Genomic DNA, 25,258 nt, shown 5'->3' with positions numbered 1-25,258 from the left:
GTTTTTGATAGTTTAAGACAGACATCTGCTTTGTAACTTTTTTCTGTTAGCCCATCTGTTTAGTCCTTATTGCCTTCATTGTTGGGATTTATTTGAGGAGCAAGCACGCATTGCCCAAACGCAAGTGGAACCGGCATTTGGTTTTGCTTTCTTATTTGGGTAAATTCAAAGTGTAATGTTATGTGATTTGCATATAGGATTTGCATTATTTTTATTTTCGTTTTTTATGACATCTGAGCTTGCACAAGATAGGTAATGTTGGAGCTGACATGACAGAACAGTAAACAACACTCATTTACAGTATCAACAGTACTCATTAGTGGTAAAACAGTACAATTACAGGGGAAAAACCTGAGAGATGATCTGAGGGGATTTAAGATTGGGAGCTCTGACACTTCTCCAGAAAGGGATCCACCTCTCCACCTAAAGATGCTTGCTCAGTCCAGGATTTATCCAGTACCCTCTAAAAACCCAGATAACCTGTTTCCATTAATAAACACATTTGCATTTTCATTAACACCTTTCTGTTTCAAATGTAACTGTCTCCTCCACATCTTACCATTAAACAGCAATATCAGCAGATGGAGCATGATCCAAATATTAAGAACAGAACAATGATATTGGATAAGGATAAGGTTTTCCCAGAACTGTATATTTCAGATGTGATAAAAAATTGTTCAACTTGTTCATATAACTACTAAGTTATTGTTTGCCATCAATATATGAAGAGTAGTTTAAGCAATGTGGCAAAAAAAGGTCCATAAAACATCCACTGCACCTTAAAACTAAATAATTGGGACAAATACAACATTGTCTTCTATATCTTATCACTCTCTTAAATTTAGCACATAAATACAATGAAGATGTGCACTTCCATCACTTGCAGGTTATTGTTTAATCCAGCCTGAGAAGGAGCAAAGGTTTAGTCTTTGGTAAATAATACCGAAGCCCTGCCCAGTCCCATCCGTGAACGTTCTAGTTTCTTAATCTTTAAACAAACGCCTTTCTATCTCATCTGCCAGAACCAGTTTGACTTTTCTTCAAGGTGTGATTCATGACTTGTTCCAGTCGAAGATTGCTTCATAAGATGACATCACTTTCGTTGTAACATCTACATATTTGTGACTTTGTGTGACCTGAAAGGACCGTCCGGAAATGGCAAACCATAAAGTCAGACTTCTGTTGTTGCTACTGGTGATTTTATTGAGCATCATTTTTTTTATTATATCAGAGGAAAGTTTACCAGAAAATATAAGGTAAGATTTTTAAATGAATATTTTTGTTCAAGAGGATAAAATGCTTTGTTCTTATAAGCAAAACTTGTAGAGGTATTCTTATAAGAAAAAAATTATTTTGTCTCATTTTAAATACAGCTGGACTGCCTTCTCAGGATACAATAGGTCTCGAGATGGCCATTTGTTAAATATTGGTAAATTGTGGGGGAAAACAAAAGTGTTGATTCCATCCAACAATATAAAAGGAAACTCAGTGATAAGGCCTCAAACCACCCCAGCTGAGAATCCCATTTCCCTTCTATTCAAGAAGAACTTCCATAAGATTCCTCAGTGGGATTTTGAGGATATTTATCACCAGGATGCTCCACCAAGCCTGACAGTGAGTTTCTTTTTTTAAAACAAGAGTGAGTGTTAAAAGTTTGGTTAAGATCTTCACGTGTGTGTCTTTGGCGTGCTTTGTTTTTGTCTGTGTTTGCTTTTCTGTTTTCTTATTAGACATTTTACTCACCGTGCTTTTGCCTCTCTGTGTTAAAATATCAACGTTTGACTTTCCTTTATTTTCTCACTCAGACATGTCCACAGTCTCTGCGTAACTCCAAGGATGAGGACTTCCAAAAGGCTTTTCTACCAAACATCCGTGTGTTTATGCACAAAGACAACTTCAACATTAAAGACTGGAACCGGCTTTCACATTTTAACAATCCATTTGGTTTTATGGAAATGAAATATGATGGTAGGTATTTGCTTTAAAGGGGTGGAACACTGAAAAATCATGTTTTATATGATTATCTCTGATTATAATCAGTCACTTTGAGTTTTCACGCAGGCTGAACATGAAAATAGTCTGCTACACCTTTCTCCTGCATTAGCTTCTGATAGAAAATAGACGGTGGAACTCGAGGATCTGAAAATCCTGGCAGATCTATGTCACGCTGTTACTTAACATGACTCACGACAGGGAAGGCTGTTGTTGGTTTCATGTCCAGGAAATAGCGGAGAATGTCTCGACTAGTTGAGGCTAACTGTTAACGTTAGCAACTTTACCACACAGCAGAACTCTTTCAGGCTTGTGTTACTTGTGGAGATAAAACATCAACATCAATGGCATGGTGCAAACATACACCTCAGGCAATTAAAAAAATTAGTATACATAGCAAGAAAAACATCAGAATCATAGAAACATAGATGAATGGTGCAGCTTTGTGTGATTGTGACCATTATTGGATGTTCAGGAGTCTTACAGCAGATGGGCTGATTTAGTGGTGTGAGGTTCTTGTCTATAAGGACCTGAACCTCCTCCCTGAGGGTAGTGTATTAAACAGCCCATGACCAGGATGAGAGGGGTCAGCTGCGATGCGATCAGCATGCCTCACAGCCCTGGAGGTGCACAACTTGGATCAATGGGAGGCTGCAAGCGATCATCTTTTCCACTGAGCTCACTAATGTTTGTCTCTCGCAGTAACCCCTGCATACCACACAGTGACAGCAGTAGTTAGGATGGACCTTAAGACGGTCATATAGAATTGGACCATCATCATGGTTGGCATTCTGAGTTTTGTTAGCTGATGGAGGAAGAACATCCTCTGCTGGGCCTTCTTGATGAGGGAGCTAATTGATTTCTCCCATTTGGTGGTCTTGAGCAAACGGAAGGATTCCACAGTTGAGATGGGGATGTCCATGATGTTTATAAGGGCCAGTAGAGCTGAAACTCTCCTGAAGCCCACAATCATCTCCACTTTCTTCTGTACATTCAGCTCCAGGCTCCAGGAGATGTCCAAATGTCACAAAATAAGACTCAAATGCCTGTTTTCTGAAGCTCTCGTTTGATCTGACAGTCTCCTAATTCCTGAAACGGATGCACAAGGGCTTTTGTTCACAGAGTACGAGTTGCAATGCATTCATTTCCCACATATGTGCTGATAAAACGAGTGTTCCACACCTTTAACACCTTTTTCATACTTATTTTTTACCTGATGATGATCAAAGAGTTCTCAGTTCAGAATCTGAATCAGAATCAGAATCAGAATGAATTTTATTGCCAGCGCTCAAGCGATCCAGAGCATAGGAACTTGACTCCACAGTACAGCCTGACCAAGATTACACACACACATATAGACAGGACAGATACAGGCAGACCGCGAGAGCAGCCGTAACGGCGCTCATTTCAGTAGATGAAGAGGGGATTACATGAGGAGAGTTCGGGGAGGGAGAAAAAGGCATTAACAGAGCTACACCGGCAGGGTGTAGCTCTACTATGCAAAAAAACACCCAACATACAAGCACAAACGTCACAGTTCACAACATGAGACCCGGTAGGTGGGGGGGAGGGGCTGGGACCCTGGTTTCCTCAGCGGGAGCAGCCTGTGTGGCGCTCGGCCAACTGAATCCACAGGTGGGAGGGAGGTCACGGGAAAGCACAGCATTCCTTCCATTGTGGGGTTTTTTGCACACAACTCCAAGGCTGCTTATGGCGTCAGATTGGATAACAATACTTTGTTTGGGTCAGGCAGAGATAATTTTCCTCTCTGCCTTAAAGTCTGTATTGATCATTCAAATCCTCCAGTGAAGCCAATTCAGTGATTAAACATCTCAGTTTGGAGACTTGTAAGCAAGTTCTCAGTAAAGAGTTAAAATGCAAGATGATTGTAGAGCTAAGTCTCTATCTAGAAAAACTTCAAACCTTAAACTTTACAATTATTCAAGTGATGTTGTAGATTTTGATCAAAAGCTACTTAGTTACATCAACTTCACCTGAACTAACTCTGTCAGTATTTGAGATTGTTTGTTTTTTTTGTCAAGAAACATGTTACAGCTGGCTAGAAGCGTATCTTTGCATCTTTGGACATATAGTTAAAAATTGGGGCATGTCTCCATCACCCTCTGTGAGCCCATCAGATAGCTCTTGCACCAACGCATAATGGCGCTGTGTGTCTCCGCACTGACGCAGATGGAGAAGTATAAATTAGGCTTAAGGCATTTCTATGACAGCTTAAATATAATCCCTCCAGTTTGTCCTGACTCCTGGGATAACCCAGGGTTCCCCTGCCAGAAGGACATGCCTGAAACACCTCCCCTCAGAGACATCCAGAAGGCTAGCCCGCAATCAGCCAACTAAAACAAACACAAGGATCTTTACTGAAGGCTTGCTTTTCTTAAATGGAGGTAAATGTTTTATCACCATAACTACAATATACAGAATCAGAGAGCATACATACATTACTGACTATTACAGATGTCTTAGTGCCACACTTAGCAATTAGCTTAGCATGTGTATGCTTATGCTGCTTAATTTTATCAACTAAACTGCTTTAACACACATTCAAACATTCCCTAAACAAATCACTACTTACAAAGACAAATGTGCTCCATGGCACGAACGTATAAAGCTAAATCATAGCATTCTTCATCCGTTTTTTGTTTTGTTTTGTTTTGTTTTGTTTTGCCTAAATGTAAAATGTAAACACAGGGAGCGAATGTCCAGCACAGAAAACGGAAACTATATGTCATAGGTCTGAGTTGAGAGCACTCTGGCGTGTTTCGCACAGACAGTATAACAATGATTGTCTGTAACAGCGATATCTCACTTTGATTTGTTTTAAAAACCTAAAACATGTTAACCTTTTTATCATTAATTCACTTGTACTATTTATTACCTTATCATTCAAACTTTTCCCATAATGAACTTAATAAATATCTGTGGCCTAAAGGCGTCACAGAGGTTTAGTCAAGATTATCGGAAGGAGGATGTCATTCAGCTGCTGTTGGAGACAAATTAAACATGGGGTTCTTGGTGTAAATATTCTAGAAAACTGTTGTCTGATGCAAGGTAACTTTATCTAAGAGTTTTAAACAAAGCATCCACTTGACCTATGCAGAATTTTTGTGTGTGTGATTTTCTTTAGATGAAAGAAATTCACTTTGATGCTGAACAAGGATTCTGGGATGCCAATGTGTTGGCAGGAAAATAACCTGAGCTGAAGTACAAAACTAACATGGTTGATAGGCTCATCTATGGGATTCTTATCAGTTAGTTGAAGGGTCACCTCATTCTTGTTTTGAGCCACAGAGTCGAATAAATTAGATAATGGAGGGACAGATACCGTGGGACAACAAAATAGCCACCAATTCTGCAGGTTCTTCCACTTAAAAAGATGGAAGAGGCCTGTAATTTGCATCATAGGTATGCCTCAACTATGAGACAAAATGAAAAAAAATCCAGAAAACCACATTGTCTGCTTTGTTAAAAATTATTTTGCAAATTATGGTGAAAATAAGTATTTGGTTTCCTACAAACAAGCAATGTTTCTGGCTCTCACAGATATGTAACTCCTTCTGTAAGAGGCTCCTATGTCCTCCACTCATTACCTGTATTAATGGAACCTGTTGGAGCTCGTGAATTCCCCCTTCTCGCTCATTTAAGGTCAATTTAAAACTGAACTTGTAGCACTACGCAATGTGTATTTCAGATAAATTCCCTTTTTTGGCAAGATACCGTCGTTAACTTCATGTGTTTCACACACATTGCATGAGAATTGACAGCCCTGTTTAAAAACAGTATTCTACTGCCACTTGAAAGGTATGAACATTAATCTTCTTTATTTTTGTGTACAGATGTTTTAGATGCAGTGAAGCTGATTCCAAAGCCAACAGAACCACTTCTTCTTCCTAAACCAGGCGGTGACGGCTGTGTTCACTGTGCTGTAGTGGGAACTGGAGGAATTCTCAATGGCTCAAAAATGGGAGCAGAGATTGATGCTCATGACTATGTTTTCCGGTAAGTATCAAAAAGTGGGGGAATTAGTTACTTGGGTTACATTTGGAAATAAAACAAAGAGCTAAAAGGATTTTAAAAGATCAAGTATGTATCCCAGTTTTGACATGTTGAACATGACAACTGTAAATACACTGTTTGTATAAAGGTCAGCATCACTGAAAAACGTTTTTTAATTATTATTTCTGATCAGAATTGGTCACTCATTCTGATTATAATTGGTCACTCATGTTTTTTAGGCAAGCTGAACATGAAAATAGTCTCCTACATCTATCTCCTGCAGCTTCTGATAGAAAATAGATGGTGAAACTCTAGAATTTGAAAAGCCTGACAGATCTGGTTGTTGTTGGTTTAGCATCCAGGAAACAGCAGAAAACGTCTCGACCACAAACAAATATACGTGGATGCCCCATGGACTGGCGCTGCATATCGAAGTTGCCATAGTGGCCGGCCAGCGGCCGCCAATTTACAGTACATGGGTCTCCATTTGCCTGCAGTGCATTCATTAAGAAAGTGCTTACCCAACTAAAAACACACTTTATCAAGTTTTTCCACAAAATCAAACACAAGATTTAAATATTAATAAAAATTAAACAAAATAAATTTTAGTATAAAATCCCATCAGGTAGGCTAGAAAAGTCTACTGTAATTGCACAAGATCTATTTTTAATAGTGTGCTGGTTGTTGCAACAGTAGGCTGCACAAAAACGGCACAGTGGGTCACTCTGCTTTGACTCTGGAGAATGAAGAGACCCATCCAATATGGTGATGACGCTGTTACGCTCCCCAGCGCCCAATGGGGCGTCTACATATTCATGTCTATGGTAGAAGCTAACTTGGTGAAGCTTGGTTTTTGTTTGTACACTCATAAAGGGTCTTGTAAACCACGTCTTGTTTTACCCTCCACCCAGGAGCAATTTGTAATGGAGGACCCCCTACATGGAAATGCAATGCACCCCGACAACATAGCTCTTAGCATCATTCGGGTACTAATGATGCCTGAATGATACTGACCACTTTACTGAGTCCAACAAGGAACAGACCGGCACTCTGAAGTTGAAAGTGCGGTATTCTGGCCATAGATGGTGGCGGGGTCTGAGTGACATTTCATTAACTCTGCAAAGGGTAATTTTAGCACATATTGGCTGAAAGAAATAGGGAGCCTAACTCACTTCCGCACCATGGGTCCCCAGAAGAACGAAAAAATGAATGCAAGTCAACAGGGCTAAAAACGTTATTTTTTAATCCGCTTTGCATGTTGTACTGCAATTTAAATGAAAACTATTGATGGGTGTTTCGACCACACCAGTCATGTACTTTAAGATCTATTAGCTTGTAAAAGTCCGTAATTAGCATGACTACAAACAAGAAATCGGCACGTCGCATATGTGACGTCACCACATAATCTCCTCTCCCCAAAGTAGCTGGTACCTACCAAATGACCAGATTTATGATGGTTCTTTCCTCCTGTAGGAAGTTTGCTGAACTTACAGCCCTTTACCCTCAGTTTTCTCCATGTCTGGTTCGATGACGTCACTTTCGTGAAGCACATTTGTACTCCCCCCCCCCCCCCCCCCCCCCGTTCGAAAATAAGCACCTTCTTGGTATTAAAATGCGTGTTTAAATTTCATGGACATCATCTGTCAATCAATGGCACAAAACAAGCAGAATTCTTAAAAAGCGTTTTTAGCCCTATTGACTTGCATTAATTTTTTTCATTCTTCCGGGGACCCATGATGCGGAAGTGACTTAGGCTCCCTACTATTTAAAAATATGACAAAGTTGTAAAGTATAGCTTTAAAGTTTTTATTTTGAAAGTGAATATTTGGTAGACCTATGTTTTATAGTAAGAAAAAAAAACTCTGATTTGGATTTGTTTTGCAATGAAGTTACAAAACATCTTTACAGAAAGTAATTGTCACGAGTGAGCAGAACATTACTCAGCATTCTCCAGAGAGTGATTAATTCCGGGTGTCTAATTAACGTAGTTGACGTGACTCAAAGTCAGATGAAAACATTCCATTCTGCCTTTCTCTGGATCATATGATTACCTTTTCTTATTCATTTTCTTTCTCTTTTATCTGCATGTTCTTAATCATTTTTCATTTTGTTGTTCTTGTGAAGCATCTTGTGATTTTTATCTTGACGGATGCTTTTTGAAAAATTGTTTCTTATTACTTAAAAATGTCTTGTTTCACCTGATTACATTTAGACATCAAACAAAGCGGGTTCTGACAAAGGACGGATGGATGGATGGATGAATTTGTGATGCTGTACTTCAGTGTTCAAACAATGTAGTTGCTCTAGTGGTTGTCTGACACAGCTTATTCCTTGGGTAAACAGGGAATCGTAAACTCATGCTCAAATGGGTGCCTTGCAAAGACAACTTTTTTTTACAGTTGTGTAACTACTGAAGGGAGGAAAAATAGGACCTGCTTTTCCTAACCTCATAACATACAATGACTGACTGAAAACAATTACACCAAAAATGTAGGGATTTTTTTTCCCCTTTGACATGCTTGTGTTAAATTCTGACAATTGAAAATAATTATTTGACAAATTTGAGAAAAAAAGGAAAAAAGACATGAAGTTATTTAAATGCACACATTCATCGAGGCCCCGGCTCACTAAAGATGTTCAACATCTGTTTTTTATTTTTATTTTTTTCAAACATTTCCTCGTTGGCAACGTCCACGTGTTTCATTTATATTCACAAAGCAGTATTAATCAAATTCCAATACAAACACATTCATCTTGTTGAGCCGCTGTGAGAATTTATTTGACCCTTTTTGCATCAGATTGCACCTGGCATTGCTGAAAAGTCTAAGTGCAATCTTATTTCACAGTACGTGCAATAGTGAAAGAGTAGCAGACAAATATTTTATAACAATGAGTTCAATAGCTCAAAGGATTGTACTTGATACTGCAAGAAAATTCCACTGTGTAGAAGCTAATTAAAACAGCGCTTGCATCAAACAAGGAACATTTTGTTCTTTCCTCTGTTTTCTTTATCAGCGTTTGTATGTGGAAACACTATTTGCAGCAGAGGCGTGGGTAGGATGTGTAAACACTGGTGACTTGGCCTAGCCTTCACAAGTTTTAAACATCATTAATTATTTTCAATCATACTTTTAGAAAGTTTTCTATGAAAGGAAGTGGTTTAAAAAAGTTGGTATTGCATGTGCACCAGATACTATCTATCTGGTCACGACATTAGTTAGAAATAAAGTTTCTTTATTCTTTTACCAATGGGCTCAGTAAAGGTTTCATGTCCAGGGTCCAGACCAGGAAGAAAAGTCGTAGTTTAACACACCACTCTGTAGCTTCTGTACTGTTACCCACCCACTACCCCAATGAGACAGTGTCCTGCCCACGGCCAAAATCACACAGGCTTAATAGAGCAAATCATGGACATCTAGTAAAATTAGAACAAATTCAAATGAACAGAAAACTAGAACAATTAAATGTGCGACTTGATTTGTGATTTCACAGTATCCTGGCTGCACCAAGAGTACTTTGTTAGTTCAAATGAGTCGACTCCCTCTGATTTTTTAAAGCATCATATTGCTCAAAGTACAGGGAAAGGAGGAAGATTAACAACAATTTTCATTCAGAACTATTTTAATCCCTTACCAATTAATAGTTACAGTTCTTTTGAACATCTTATTCTTAGTTTTCCTAATTCAGATTGCAAAACTGTAAAACCACTCTTGTTTGTAGTTTTGTATCGTCCACCAGGCCCTTACTCTGAGTTTTTGGATCAGATCTCTGATTTTTTTTAAATCTGATTTGGTGCTAAATACTGACAAGGTCATTGAAGTGAGGGATTTTAACATTCATGGACATTGAAAGTGATAGCCTCAATGTAGCTTTTAGTAATATCTTAGACTCTATTAGTTTTACTTAAAGAATACATAGCTCCACCCACTCCTGCCATCATACATTAGACCTTGTGCTGACTTATGGCATAGAGTGTGAGGAAATAACCATATTTCCACACAACCAGTCCTCTCGGACCACTTTTTGATAGCCTTTGAGTTTATTATAACTGAGTTCTTTAGACATGAAAGTAAATTTCACTATAGTCTGTCTCTATCTGACAATGCTGTTGCATCTTTTAAATCAACTGTTCCATCTTTACTGTCTTCGGTATCTCAGAGGAACGTAGCAGAGGACAATATTTTAATTTCTAACCCTTCACAAACTGATGGTCTAGTTTATAATGGTACTTCTTCATTACGTGTGGCATTAGATAATGTTGCTCCTTTGAAAAAGAAAGTAATTAAGCACAGGAAGTTGGCTCCCTGGTTTAATTCTGAACTGTGTACGTTAAAACTGAACTCTAGAAAATTGGAGAGAACATGGTGCTCTACACGAGTCCTACTAACCCCTTCTTTCCACCGGAGCCGTCAGCAGCACGTTACTGCAGCAGCACGTCTTGCTTGCGTAAGCTGCTGCTTGGCCCTTCCCACGAGACGCGAAGCAGCAGGGGAGCAGCTGTCACCGACTGAGCACAAAGTCACACGAGTGACTTCGTCTATAAACACAACAACAAGCAGGAGAAAACTACAACATGGCTCCTAAAGGTTTGTGTTTTATGTTCTGTCCATTTTATAATCGCCAATACGGACCTGAAAAACAAAGAAGACCGCTAGCTAGGTGATAACTTCTCACGGGGCCGCACAGTTAGTAACTTTTTTAAAAGTAAAGCAACCGGAAGGCAGTACGTTTCTTTATTCTGAAAATCTCGGGAAGCTTCGCTCCGTTTCCGCGTCCGATTTCCTGTCTTTCCTTCCCCAAAAATGTCGAACTTGACCCGTTTCAGAGGCATAGCGCGTAGAAAATAGAACCGGCGCGTAAGGGCCGCGACATGCTGCTCCTGAGATGCGGCCGACTCACGCTGCTGACAGCTCCGGTGGAAAAGGTTCTGTTGACCACAGCGGTTCCTATCAGCAGCTATGACGTGCTGCTGCAGTAACGTGCTGCTGACAGCTCCGGTGGAAAGAAGAGGTTATCCTGGAAAAATTGCCTAGTGCTTTATAAAAAAGAGCTTTGACAAGCTAGAACTGCATATTTTTTATTGCTAATTGAGGAGAATAAAAATAATCCTAAATTTCTTTTCAGTACAGTTCCCAAACACAGAATCATAGCTCTGATCCATCTATTCCCTTAGCCTTCAGCAAAAATGACTTTGTGGGATTCTTCACAAATAAAATTAACTCTATTAGAAACAAAATCATTAGCATCCTACCTAATGGAATTTTGACTTATAATAAATAACCAGCTCCCAGCTTTAGTCCATGAGGCAGACACCTCGTATACTTTTAGGACTAGGCTTAAAACATTTTTATTCGATAGGGCCTATGGTTAAAATCTGATGTTAGCCCAGATTTGGACAAGTGGGGGAGTAAAGAGAAGTGGAGGGTTCAGTGGAAAATACTGTCAATAAAGATGGCTCTCCCTTGCCCTGCCCCCATCTAAAAGTCAAGGTTATCCAGAGTTATCTCTGTAGTTATGCTGCTATAGGCTTAGGCTGCTGGAGGACATAATGACCACTTTCTACACTCTACTACTTTCTTCTTTTATTTCTATCTTAATTGCACTATTTCCTGCAATTTTATTTGTTAACTTTAAAGTCAAAGTCAAAGTCGTTTTATTGTCACTTCTACCACATGTGTAAGACATACAGAGAAATGAAATTGAGCTTCAGGACACGTAATTCAGAGATCAGACATACATGGGCAAGACACATAACAAGAATTGGTGACTGTGGTCCTTCACAACATGAGTCGCACTACCTTAATAGATGAAAAAGGGAATTACATGAGGATAGATTGGGGGAGGGAAAAAAAGGGCATACCAGAGTTACTCCCGGCAGGGCGTAGCTTTACTACGCAAAAAAAACGCCTCAACCCCCCCTACTTATTTTCCACCCTTATTTACAAATAAATTCTTTAAAAATCCTGCCATGTGAATTCATGGATATTTTTTTCACATTCTGTCTTTCACAGTTGAAGTGTACCTTTGATGTAAATTACTGACCTCTGTCATCATTTTAAGTGGGAGAAATTGCACAATCGGTGGCTGGCTAAATACTTTTTTGCCCCACTGTATTTCAGCAAGATAAGCATTTCTTCGTCTAGATCACACAGTCCCAACTCGATCAAAATTCTCTTTCTCGCGTTGCTTGCCATTTTTCAGACCGCAAAGTGATTTCCAAGGAAATAGTAAGACGTCACTGTACTGCTACCTACGCTATGCTCTCTGTCGTCCTGGTGGAGAATTGCTTTGCAACACCCCTTCAGCAAACGGGAAAGTATGAGAGCAAAATGCTTCCATCAATCCGTGCGTGTCTGTCCCTTGTGGAGCTGACGCAGAAGCATGACTCAGGCTTTAGTCATGCACATGTTTGTGGAGATGCCTTTCAGTCGTTGATAACAGGTTGAACCTAAATATTTGCCTTCAGTCATCCCTACCTACCTACACACACACTCACATACTCAGACTCCCACTTGTAATTTCACTTTGAACTTTCTTGTGCTTTTCTCACATTTTAATACAACATTTTGTGTGAATTGCTGTTTGTTTTGCTTACAGACAGAATTGGTTGGTGATAGAGATGACTGGGATTTTTATTTCTTCTCGATTCTGATGCATTTCACATGTCTATGCATGTTAAATATGCTTATTTATTTTAAGTATTATATTCTATAGCACACATTTGATAACCTAGTGAATTTTATTTAAACTGAGCTGAACAACTAGATTAAACCTGGACCTGATTTGGACTTGTTGCTTTAGTGCTTTAAGATGAGTTTTGTTTTGAAAACTGCTGTAGAAATAAAATTAGTTAAAAGTCCTTCCTGTTTTATTAAACCACTTCAGGATGTTGGAATTGATCTTTTAAAGTAAATGAAAACAAACCAATAGCATTTCTGTTAGAAGCTGAACAGGTTTTTGCAGTTTTCTTGTTTTTTCAGAAAGTCATGTGTAGCCTGTCTGACGTATTCAAAGACAATTTAATCTTAAGCAGCTGCATGGTGCAGTTTGTAGCACTGTTGGCTGCAGCCTTTCTGCAAGAGTTTGCATGTTATTTTCACAAGCGTGGTTTAGGGTTGTCTTATTTGTTGGAAGCTGATATGTTACATCTCCGACAGGAGGTGTTAAAATGTGAAGGGGGGGGGGGGGTAACATAAGAATTGCGACAGTGGATTTAAAATGGGTTCAGTTGTTATAAAAGGTTCTAAAAACAAGTGCAAACAGATGGCGAGCATTATTAAAATAATGCAAAATGAAAAATTCACTATAAGGTTAACAGTTAAAAGACAACTTATAAACTCTATAGAACACCTGGTTAACACTTTATTAAAAGTTTTACCTAAACTGAAGGTGTTTTAAAAACACAACAAAGTTGATAAAAGTCTAAAAACCAAAACAGAGTTAACCTTAAAACAGAGTCAACCAAGTTGACATCAACCAAAGATCCCTTTGGGTCGCTCAGTTTTACCCTTTTAAAACTCATCAACTCAGAGTTGAAACTTAAGAAGTTAAAACTGATCACAAACAAAGGGGATGAAAACAAAATGAGGCCTGGAGGACAGCAGAACCCCTGCACTGCTGCCTCCCAGACTGCTGAAGGAACAGCCTTTTTATCCCATGTGTTGGTCATCAGAAGGTTTCGTCTCAGCTGTGCTCCTCAGCAGCCTGGAAGAGAGGAGGAGGAGGGGCGGTGTCTGGTTGATCACCGGGGCTGGGTGATCCTGGCTCCTCCACCTGAAGGGGCCAGGCTGGTGGCCATAACATGAAATATAATGCAAGTATCTGGTTTGTTTGTGTGACAGGGTGAATGGAGCAGCAATCAAAGGTTATGAGGAAGACGTTGGGAACAAAACATCAGTTTATGTTCACACTTCCTTCTCAATCACTCAATCACTTTATATTCTCAAGAAGTACGGATACCAATCTGCACCACACGACAAGGTATTAAAGCTACACTAGTAGTGTAATATCTTATATTTCGCACGTATGCATGAATATATGTTTGTCCATTCACAGGGGATAAAGTATGTCCTGATTCCTGAGGGGATGAGGGACTTCCAGTGGCTCAAGGCTCTTTTTAAAGAAGGAAACTATCAAAATACAAAGTAACTATCAGCCTAACACATCAGAAGCACTTAGAATGTATGAAAATAAAAACACGTTTTATCCTGCATCTTATCTCATGACAGCTTTGTGTAAACATTTGCAGCTTCATTGGCAGAATAATTTCATTGTAATTATTTAAAATCTGATTATAAGTGTTTCAATTATTGCTTGATTCATGCTTGTGTAAGAAAATGAGCACAAGATTATTTAAAATAAGTCAAACACAAATAGGGAATATATCTTCTAATTGACTTTTTTAATGGTTGTGTCATAATTACATGTCATAGTCTGCACCTTTTTGCAATCCATGCTTGTAAGTTCCGCTCACAGACTCTTTTTTTCTCCAAAGCTGCAACATGAAACACATGAAAGTCTAGCAATTTAGCTACAGGTCAGGTGACATCAGTTTGATTATTGCAAAGCGGCTCTGAATTGATTGGACGGGATTGTGGCCTTTTATGATTAAATTAGTAATAAATGTCCCCTTTTAATGCCTGTGTATGATTGCATATATATATATATATATATATATATATATATATATATATATATATATATATACATTTCCAACTGTGTGATTATCAGTGTGAGAATTTACTGGCTGTTACAATTAAAACCTGTCTGTGTGCGTGTCGACTTGTGCACTGATGTACTTTAAAAAGATGTTGTCCTGAACTAACCTTTAACTGGTTTTACAGGATTCAGTTATCAAACCACTGAACAAATAACTTTGAAAGGAAGCTGGCACTGTGAGCAGATTGTTTTTCTGATTCTCATCAGTGTCTTTTATGATTCTAATCCAGTCCTAGAAATTATTACTCTGGCCAGTACAACGAGAGCCGCTACTATGTTCTGCACCAGGACTTCATGAGATATGTGCGGAACAGGTCAGTCTTTAAACCCAATCCTTTCCACATTTTTCATAATCCAACTATTTTGCACCCTCTTGTAATTGCCATGCCATGCCAATTTATTTCTAAAACACAGTTGCCCAAAGTGCTGTACAATAAAACCAACATCAAATACAAATGATAAAACAGATAAACCAGTACACAGTAATTAAACAAAGCAAGGGAGAATCATTGGCCAAACGCCAGGACATAGAAGTAGGTCTTTGGTAGTGAGTAAGGGATGGTGGGGGGAGTGTGGGGGCATTGATTCTATTTCATTGCATTTGAAGTAAAAGAAGATCAGTAGACCTCAAGAAGGATGCAGGAACATATAGAGTAATCAGGACAGACAAATAAGACAGGGCAAGGCCATTCATTACACACTCAAAGCAAAATATTTACTTATGTGTTTCTGACATTACAAAAATTATGAAAGCTCTTTCCGTTGGGCAGCTTTGGCAGTTTTTAGATCTTGTTTAAATACCTACTTTTACAACTTGGCTTTTAGACAGTGACTCATTTAATCGTTTTATTGTTTTGTTGTGTTTCTTGTTGTTCATATTGTTTTTATCTGTTATTATTGTTCAGTATTTTTTAATCCTTGTTGTTTTTGCCTTTATTCAGTTTCAATTGATGCTGCCTGTGCAGCACGTTGGGCAGCTCCTGTGCTTTATTTTAAATGTGCTATAGAAATAAACTGGCATGGCATGGCATGGTATGGTATGGTATGGTATAGTGTGGTATGAAATTCCATCTTTCAGTTCTTTTTAAAACACAGAAAAGGTTTATTTACCTGCAACGTTTCGTTTGCAGCTGCAAACATCATCAGGCTGACGCCAATGGTGGCGTCACTTCCTTTGTTTATCCGCGGGCAGCAGAAGACTTTGTCGCCCTCTGCTGCCCGCTCTCCCCTCTCCGATGATGCAGTCCCATGCGCGATCCAACAAGTAAACTCCATTGTCTCTGTTCATGGTCTCACATCCATGTCTCCTTATCTCGATAGCTTCTTTTATCCATCTTTTGTATTTCTGTTGTTCGGTGTTTATGATCCTTGTGTTGTCCCAGTCCATTATATGGTTTTCTCTTGAGCAGTGATCTGTTACAACTGACTTCTTTATTGTGCTTTCTGCTTCTTCTTTTGCTGCTCTTGTGTGTTTTTGACTGGCCTCTTTCTCGCACTCCTTTCTATGTTCTATTGTTCGTGTGTTGAGTTGGCGTCCGGTTTCTCCTATGTATGTTTTATTGCAGAGTTTGCATGGGATTTCGTAAATGACTCCACATTTCAGTCCAGCTGGTATCTTATCTCTTGGGTGTACTAGTCTGTTTCTAACTGTTGTGTATGGTTTTGTTGGTGTGCTTATGTTGTGTTTTTTCGTTGTTGCTCTTATTTTTTCTGTTATGTATGGTAAGGTTATCACTGGTTTTGGTTTTGGTTCTTGTCTTTCTGGGTTTCTGGTTCTTTGCTTTGGTTGATCTTTTCTTTCTGTTGTTGTTTGTTGCTTTCCTTTGTTTATTGCCCATGTCGGGTATCTGCAGGTCTTTAAAGAGTGTTGGATACACAAACAAAACACCCCACTTAGACCAATAGTTGACAGCATAGGTACACCATCATACAACATGGCAAGAGAAATCAGCAAAATCATCAGCCCATTATTAGGTAACACAGATCAACACTGCAAAAATAATATAGAACTGGCAAAAGAACTAAAGGAGATTACAATAGAAGATAACGACATACTCATCTCACATGACGTCACATCCCTGTTCACAAAAACACCAACCCAAAAAAAACCATAGACATAGTAGTTAACAGAATCAGACAAGACAAAACTTTACACGAAAGAACAAACCTCACAGCAGATGACATAGCACAACTGATAGGACTGGTAGCTAACTCCACTTACTTCACATACGACAACACAATATACAAACAACTGGAAGGCTTCGCCATGGGTAACCCGTTATCAGCCACCCTGTGCGAGTTTTTCATGGAAGACCTAGAACAAAAAGCCATAGCCACTGCTTCCCCAAACTGCAAAATAAAATTATGGAAACACTACGTAGATGACATACTGGAAATCATACCTAAAGGACAAACAGAAACACTAACACAACACTGGAATAACATTGACGACACAGGCAACATAAAGTTCACATATGAGACAGAAACAGAAGGCAGCATAGCATTTATGGACATGAAAATAACCAGGCAGACCGACAGGACCCTAAACATAAACACATACAGGAAACCAATACACACAAACCAATATCTATTATGGACATCAGAACACCCTACCATACACAAAATGTCAGTAATCAGAACATTATATCACAGAGCAAACATGGTAACAGATGAAAGAGACCGTAAACAAGAGGACAAACACATACAACATGCTTTATAGACCTGAGGATACCCGACATGGGCAATGAACAAAGGAAAACAACAAACAACAACAGAAAGAAAAAAGCAACCGAATCAAAGAACCAGAAACCCAGAAAGACAAGAACCAAAACCAGTGATAACCTTACTATGCATCAAAGACATACCAGAAAAAATAAAAGCAACAATGAAAAACCACAACATAAACACACCAACAAAACCATACACAACAGTTAGAAACAGACTAGTGCACCCAAAAGATAAGATACTAGCTGGACTTAAATGTGGAGTTGTTTACAAAATCCCATGCAAACTTTGCAATAAAACACATAGGAGAAACCGGACGCCAACTAAACACACGAACAACATAGAAAGGAGTGCGAGAAAGAGGCAAGTCGTAAACACACAAGAGCAGCAAAAGAAGAAGCAGAAAGCACAATAAAGAAGTCAGTTGCAACAGATCACTGCACAAGAGAAAACCATATAATGGACTGGGACAACACAAGGATCATAAACACCGAACAACAGAAATGCAAAAGATGGATAAAAGAAGCCATCGAGATAAGGAGACGTGGATGTGAGACCATGAACAGAGACGATGGAGTTTACTCGTTGGATCGCGCATGGGACTGCATCATCGGAGAGGGGAGAGCGGGCAGCAGAGGGCGACAACGTCCTCTGCTGCCCGCGGATAAACAAAGGAAGTGACGCCACCATCTGCATCAGCCTGATGATGTTTGCAGCCGCAAATGAAACGTTGCAGGTAAATAAACCTTTTCTGTGTTTTAAAAAGAACTGAAAGATGGAATTTGAAACTAAACACAGCAAGAACACACCAAAAGTGGTGTGGTATGTTGTGGCATGGTATGGTATGGTATGGTATGGTATGGTATGGTATGGTATGGTATGGTATGGTATGGTATGGTAGAATGAATTACAGGAAGTGACCCTCTGATGAAGTAAATAACTGCAACCACTTAATCTTTTAGGAGCTGTCATTAAATTAGAGGCATTCACATTTTAAAACCAATAAAATCAAATTACAAAAAGAGTTAATCTGTAAAACATATCAGTTTACAGTGAGATATTAAATTCCAGGTAGATTTTTTTTGTTTTGACTCCTTTTATTCTCCTGCAGGTTCTTAAAATCAGATAACCTGAATAAAGGATTCTGGGATATTGTCCGACCGACTAATGGAGCGTTTGCTGTCTTCTTGGCTCTACACTCGTGCGACACGGTAAATCTGCTTTGGTCTTGCATCCTTGTTGCATATTTTACTATTTTATAGTGCTCTGAAATGTGAAACCGCACTTCCTTCACCTGTTTACTTAATAATTATTGGTTTATGCCAGTGGTGACTTTTGCTGTTGTATTTTTGAACTGCATAGTTTTTGTGTTTGTCCTACAAATAAAAAATGTGTTTGTAATGTTGAATTTTAAAAAAATGCAAATTTTAATTGGTCTAGTTAATTGCAACTAACAGTATAGTAATTACTTGATATTTAACCAAGATAATAAGCAACATAGATTATTTTTATTTGGATTTTCTCTCAATGGGCGAGAAGATACTGATTTTATGTACATTTTAAATGACAGCTGGTCTGTGACAGATTTTATTGCCTATTCCAGTCAAACCAGTGACATGCTCGTTGAGAACAAATAAACTGTATCACTGTTGTACTGTGACAAGTTAAAATTGCTGTTGCAAAAACTGGCACACTGAAGCCCATATCTCTGACTAGAGCTGCAGAAACAGAAAGAATTTAAAATATTTTTCAAGGAAGCTGATACATAGTATTGTACACCAGTAGCCCACCGGAGGGGGAAGTAGAATCATGGAAGTTAAAATGTTTATTCTAGGTAACATGTTCATCTTATCCACTGAAATTCTAATTAGAGTTGAAGCCTGCAGGTGTTTCTGGTAATATCCTCTTCAGTCCTTTTCAGGACGGACAGGTAGTTTCGTTTAGCAGCTGCTGTATATTAAGTCCAGTTTTATCATCCAAGTAGTTTCCTTTACAACAACCATCTAAGGGTGGAATAATATTTTATGACTATCAACATTAAGCATCAATTCTGAGTTGGAATTATCATCAATTTTCCATTGCTTATTTGGAGTCGGGTTGAAGTCTGGTCAGGGCAGTAGAGCTGAGGCCCAGACTTCCCTCTACCCAGCCTTTGGCCAGCTTCGGGGGAATCCCAAGGCGTCTCCTGGCCAGCCAGGCAGGACGCTTACTGTTTCTGTGTGTATGTAAATATAGTTGACACCTTGCCCAAGCAGGCCCAAGCAGGCTTGTCTGCTATGCAGACGACACCCAGCTCTATCTGTCATTTCCACCGGACGACCACACTGTCTCTGCACGAATATCAAACTGTCTCTCTGACATATCAACATGGATGAAATCCCACCATCTCCAACTCACCTCTCTAAAACTGAACTACCTGTCATCCCAGCAAAACCATCCATACAGCACAATATCTCAATTCAAAATGACTTCCTATCTCTGGCTCCTTCAAAGGCAGTTCGAAATCTGGTTGTTGTGATTGATGAACACCTGAGCTTTAAAGATCATGTTGCATCTGTTGCTCGTTCATGCAGCTTTGCGTTGTATAACATACAAAAGATCAGACCATAACTAACACAACATGCCACCCAGCTCCTGGTGCAATCTACTGTCATCTCCTGCCTCGATTACTGCAATGTCCTTCTAACTGGTCGTCCAGGCTGTACTGTGAGACCTCTTCAAATGGTCCAGAACGCAGCGGCGCGTCTGGTCTTCAATCAGCCAAAAAGAGCACACGTCACCCCTCAATTCATTGAGCTCCACTGGCTACTGCTAGCAGCACGCATCAAATTCAAATTGCTAACAATAGCTTACAAAGTTTGAGATGGTATGGCTCCCATCTACCTGAATCCTCTTGCAAAGGCTTGCGTCTCGGCCCGGCCGCTCCGGTCATCACAGGATCGTCGGCTAGCAGTGCCTACACCACGCTCAGGACATTCCAGACTCTTCTCATGCATCGTGCCACAAATGTGGAATGACCTTCCAAGCACTACCAGAACAGGGGCTTCCTTTTCAATTTTCAAGAAACTCCTGAAGACCCTGCTCTTCAGAGAGCATCTTCTTAACTAGCACCCCTCCCTGCACCCGTCACCCCTCTCTACTGTCCACTCCTTGTTCCCTACTCTCCATGATTGTTGTCAAGTTGTTGTTATTGTTGTTGTTGTTAGCCTCAAGGGCAACATGCCGATTATCACTTGTAAGTCGCTTTGGACAAAAGCGTCTGCTAAGTACATAAACATAAATGTGTTGAGACTGCTTTTAATGACCAACACAGAGGAAAAGGACTCAGTGTTGAGATACTAAAGATGTGAATGAAACCTACCTTTGTGTCGTCCTTTACTCCTCCACATTGGTGACCCTGTGAGCAAACATGTTGACCGACGAAGCGGCCCAAGTTCCAGCACCACTAACTGCTGCTGGACCACAGCTGGCTCCACGGTTCTTGTCTGCTGTGGCTGTTAAGCTTCCGGATTTTTGGCTCCATGACCCTTCAGCACAATTTTTTCACATCGAAGAGCAGTTTGCACTGCGCGGCATTTCTTATGACGACACGAAATACCACCATGTGGACGCTGCACTGGATCCACTTTCTACCCGGGTGATGTACCTGCTCTGGAACCCTCCAGCCCGGGAGAAGTTTAATGCCCTCAAACAACTGCTGGTTCAATGCTGCACCCTCTCTGATGCGGAACGAGCGGAGAAGCTGCTCTCTCCTGCCGGACTCGGAGATGGCACCGCCTTGGAGCTTATGGAGAGGATGCTCTTCCTACTTGGTTCCGACAACGGAGAATTCCTCTTTAGCCTCTTTTTCCTCCGTCAGCTCCCGGCTCAGGTGCAAGCCGTTCTCACAAACTCTGCTTCACTGCAACAGAAGGATTACCACGCTGGCTGCTTGTTATTCCGTAACAAGCTAAACTAGCACCCTCCCTGCACCCGTCCCCCCGTCTACCGTCCACTCCTTTGTTCCCTTCTCTCCATGATTGATGTCAAGTTGTTGTTATTGTTGTTGTTAGCCTCAAGGGCAACATGCCGATTATCACTTGTAAGTCGCTTTGGACAAAAGCGTCTGCTAAATACATAAACATGAACATAAGCGACTGAAAATGGTGAGCGGTTGCCACGTGCTGTTCCAGCACAGTGCCCACAGCTACATCTGATGCATCTGGCCCCAAGCATTTCATCCTAGATCTGGAGGGGCATAGGGATTCAGTTTCCATTGACAGGCTGAAAGCTGCACATGTCCTGGGAGACGAAACAGTTGGCAGCACAGGCCCCACGTAGAGGGCGGCCTCCATCTGCCATTTGGTCAGACCCCATTTCAACCCACATGGATGTGCCCGTGCCAGTACAGTGCCAAAACTAACCTCCCCAACCACACACCACCCATGTTTAGTTGCTCAGGCCGCTTGATCAGAACCAGAAACTTAGATGTGTAACAGACCATCTGAGTGTTCGGGGGTCGTGTGTGGGGGCGTCACAAAGAGGCTAAACTCACACCCAGGTGTACATACAAGCCTGCATGGGCAAGGCGTAAATGAGATGAGACTGCTTTTAATGACCAACACAGAGGAGAAGGACTCAGTGTTGAGATATGAATGAAACCTACCTTTATGTTGTCCTTGACGTATCCGCAGTATCATCTGCATAAAAGTGATATAGAATGTGATGATGACCCAAAATTAACTCATTCACTGCCAGCCGTTTCCTGATCGCTAACGGCCTTCGCTGCCAGCGTTTCTCACCGTTTTTACGGTTTTTTAAGTCACAGAACGTTGTGCGCTAGCATGATGTCGATGCCAAAACAACCAAAACAAAGCGGAGACTCACCTCTTACATCAGGAAGAATCAGTGTGTTTCGAGCGTTATCCGTTCTTTCATAATCCGTTGTTGAATTGTGATCGGCAGACACTTTTCCAGTTCGCGCCTCACTTTTTTTTACAGGAACGGCCCAAAACGATCTCCTAATACATGGATGGTCTGCTTCCTGATCATGTGACATGTGACGTATGCGGATGATGATCGGCTTCAGGGCTGAGATGTTTGTTCTCTCAGTGCGGGGGCTCGTTCCGATGCTCAAACAGTAAAAAAAAATACAAATGACGACTTTGGTCGTCATTGGCAGTGAATGAGTTAATTGTAGCTATTTTTGTGTAGTTCCTAATGGAACCCCAGCTTTAATTCACTTCAGTTCAGTTTATATGTATAGCCGCACACACACAACACATATACCAAGTGGTGTTTCTATGATTTCTTAGTACAGATTCAATTTCTTTAGAAAATGAATGTTACTGTCTTTATCTGATTTAATCTATAAGTAATTCAACAGATGAACTAGTGGTAGCACGAGATTAACAAATTGTTATTGAACGCTGTCAGAGACAGACAGTCATGAAACCACTCCAGTAATTATTGTATGTATAAACTGCTTGACGTCGAGTGCTTTCCTCCTCAGGTGAGCGCATATGGGTTCATGACAGAAGACTACAGGAAATATTCTAACTACTACGTTGAAAGGCACCATAAAACCAATGTCATTTTTTATGCCAACCATGACTACATTCTAGAGAAGAATCTGTGGACAAGCCTCCATGTCAGAAAAATACTGAAACTTTTTATGAGAACTGGATCATAGAAAAGGACAGAATAACCAAAGAATGCAGGATGTCAAACGTTTACAGTATAAAAAAGAAAAATCTATGTAAACCTGCATATTCTTCTCCGTGTTGAGCTTTTGAGTAGGTTTTGTCAAGGCTTTATTTTTTTATTGAGTAAATGATCAGATTTGAAAGTGAAAGTTTTGGACACAGATCCCATTGTGAAAGCTACTGGGAACAGTCATTGTGTCATTTATTTTAATTTTACTTTATTTAAAACTTTTTTCTTATTTCTCAGCAGGAGTCGCTTAACTACAAAAACATTTCGGTTAGTGAAAAGTTCTCTATTTTATGACACCTGTAGCCCCATCAATGGACACAAAATAAAATGTGATCCAATAGATTTTCTTTGTATAGTTGCAAAATTACGATCTACAATTTGTTTTTAATCAGAAGTTGAAGTTAGTGACATAAGATGTTCAAGAGAGTAGCACTGTCAATGTTCAGGTAAAGCATTTCAAGTGCAGTAGACTGATGTCTGTTAGGGATGCTGCTCAGTCACCTTAAGCAGCTGTAGCGAGAAGGAAACTCTTTCACTGCTGTTTGGTTAATGGTCTAATGCATTTACAATTAAAGTATTTCAGTGATTTAGTTTTACTTCTTACATTCGTGGCAAGGTGGAGAAACATGGCCCGGGCAGGATTCAATCCCCAGACTCCTAAGTGAGAGTCACGCGAACTAACCAGTCAGCCAAAGGGTCATCCCTGTGGCCAAGAAGCCAAGGTGTATGATCAGTTGGGATACAGTGACAGGATGCTCACCTTGTCACACATGGTTGGAAGCATGAAAGAATGTTTCTCACGTTATCAAAAGCTTTTGATGTAATAATTTGTTTCACCCTGTAAAATCTGATTAGTTCCTTTGATCCGACCTGTAGGCAGTGGTCTCCACACTGTGGGATGCTTTACTCCTGGCCTTGTGCTCTTTAACTTCAGTGAAGTCTTCTACAAAGCAGCTGGAACGCATTTGTTTACTCAGGCTTTTAAATACATTTCAATTTTGTGATTCATTGTTTCATGCTCTTATGTTTTCTGGGTGTGTGTGTGTTTACATTGTTTTTGTTTTGTAATCAGTTTTTATGTGTGTGGGTTTTGTGTCCTCCATTTTTATTGTTAGTGAAGCACTTTGATTATTTCTGGAATAAGTGCTAAATAAATAAGCATTACTTACTTACTATTACTTGAAAAAGCGTGCAAAATGATTGCACAGGGGAGTAGGTGATTATGTGTTAGAGTTACTAATATGTACAAAATAAAAGGCACTTAAATGTAGGTGTTAGGAAAAAAACTAAGTATGATCTTACAATTTACTACTGCTTAACGATATACAATTCACAAATAATAGTTCAGTAAGCACATATCTTAGTACTTTGAGCTGGTTTTTCCCAGTAACTTGCATTGATGTGTATTTTATTTTAGCTGTTGGTGACTCTAACGTGTAATAACCTACTCCTGTGTAATTATAATTATGGGTGCAGTTGGTGTGCATGCTTTTGTTATGTAAGGGTAATTTACCAGATTTCAGAGTTAGTGGTTTGCTGATATTTCAACACCTTGCACTATAATTTAATGAATCTGTTCTAGTAAAGAAGTATTTTATATTATGCCCTCAGGGGTGTTTCAAGTAAAATAAGGGATTTTTATAAATGATGAGATGAATGCACCTTTTGTGATTTGTCTGTTCACCACAAAATACGTCAGTCACAGTGATAAATTGTGGCTGTTATTTTTTCCAATATTATAAAAAGAAAATATGTTTACAAAAAGAAGAATGGGTCATTTGAACATAGAGAGTAATGTGTCATTTTTTTGTTCATAAGGTTGTTAGGTGGTTAAATGGATATTAGTCTTTTGTCGGGACTATTAAAAGTACAAATGTTGCTTTTGTTTTGGACCGTGTGGTTTGTTTAAGGGAAGGAAGTCCAGGCCAACATCTATAAGGATTTGTCTGTTCAGAGAAAAATAATAGTTCAATTAATCAATTCAATTCAAAAATACTTTATTAATCCCAGAGGGAAATTGATTGCTGTAGTAGCTCAGAATAATAATAATAATAATAATAATAATAATAATAATAATAATAATAATAATAATAATAATAATAATAATATTAATAAT

The 25,258-nt window shown here is 39.5% G+C and overlaps 1 protein-coding gene across 1 annotated transcript; it reads left to right on the top strand.

Annotated features, from left to right (window-relative positions):
* The first annotated feature begins 953 nt into the window (after positions 1-953).
* Positions 954-25,021, top strand: LOC107387725 (alpha-N-acetylgalactosaminide alpha-2,6-sialyltransferase 1). Its single transcript, XM_015962856.3, has 9 exons — positions 954-1,256; positions 1,374-1,614; positions 1,806-1,968; positions 5,847-6,009; positions 13,848-13,986; positions 14,062-14,150; positions 14,955-15,038; positions 18,560-18,659; positions 22,940-25,021. The coding sequence occupies exons 1-9, from the start codon at positions 1,156-1,158 to the stop codon at positions 23,117-23,119; spliced, it is 1,260 nt and encodes a 419-aa protein (XP_015818342.3). The 5' UTR covers positions 954-1,155; the 3' UTR covers positions 23,120-25,021.
* The last annotated feature ends 237 nt before the right edge of the window (positions 25,022-25,258 follow it).

The sequence above is a fragment of the Nothobranchius furzeri genome, chromosome 16 (assembly GCF_043380555.1).
Source record: "Nothobranchius furzeri strain GRZ-AD chromosome 16, NfurGRZ-RIMD1, whole genome shotgun sequence".
Taxonomy (NCBI): domain Eukaryota; kingdom Metazoa; phylum Chordata; class Actinopteri; order Cyprinodontiformes; family Nothobranchiidae; genus Nothobranchius; species Nothobranchius furzeri.
The sequence above is the reverse complement of the archived record's forward strand: the minus strand, read 5'-3'. Positions and strand labels throughout refer to the sequence as shown.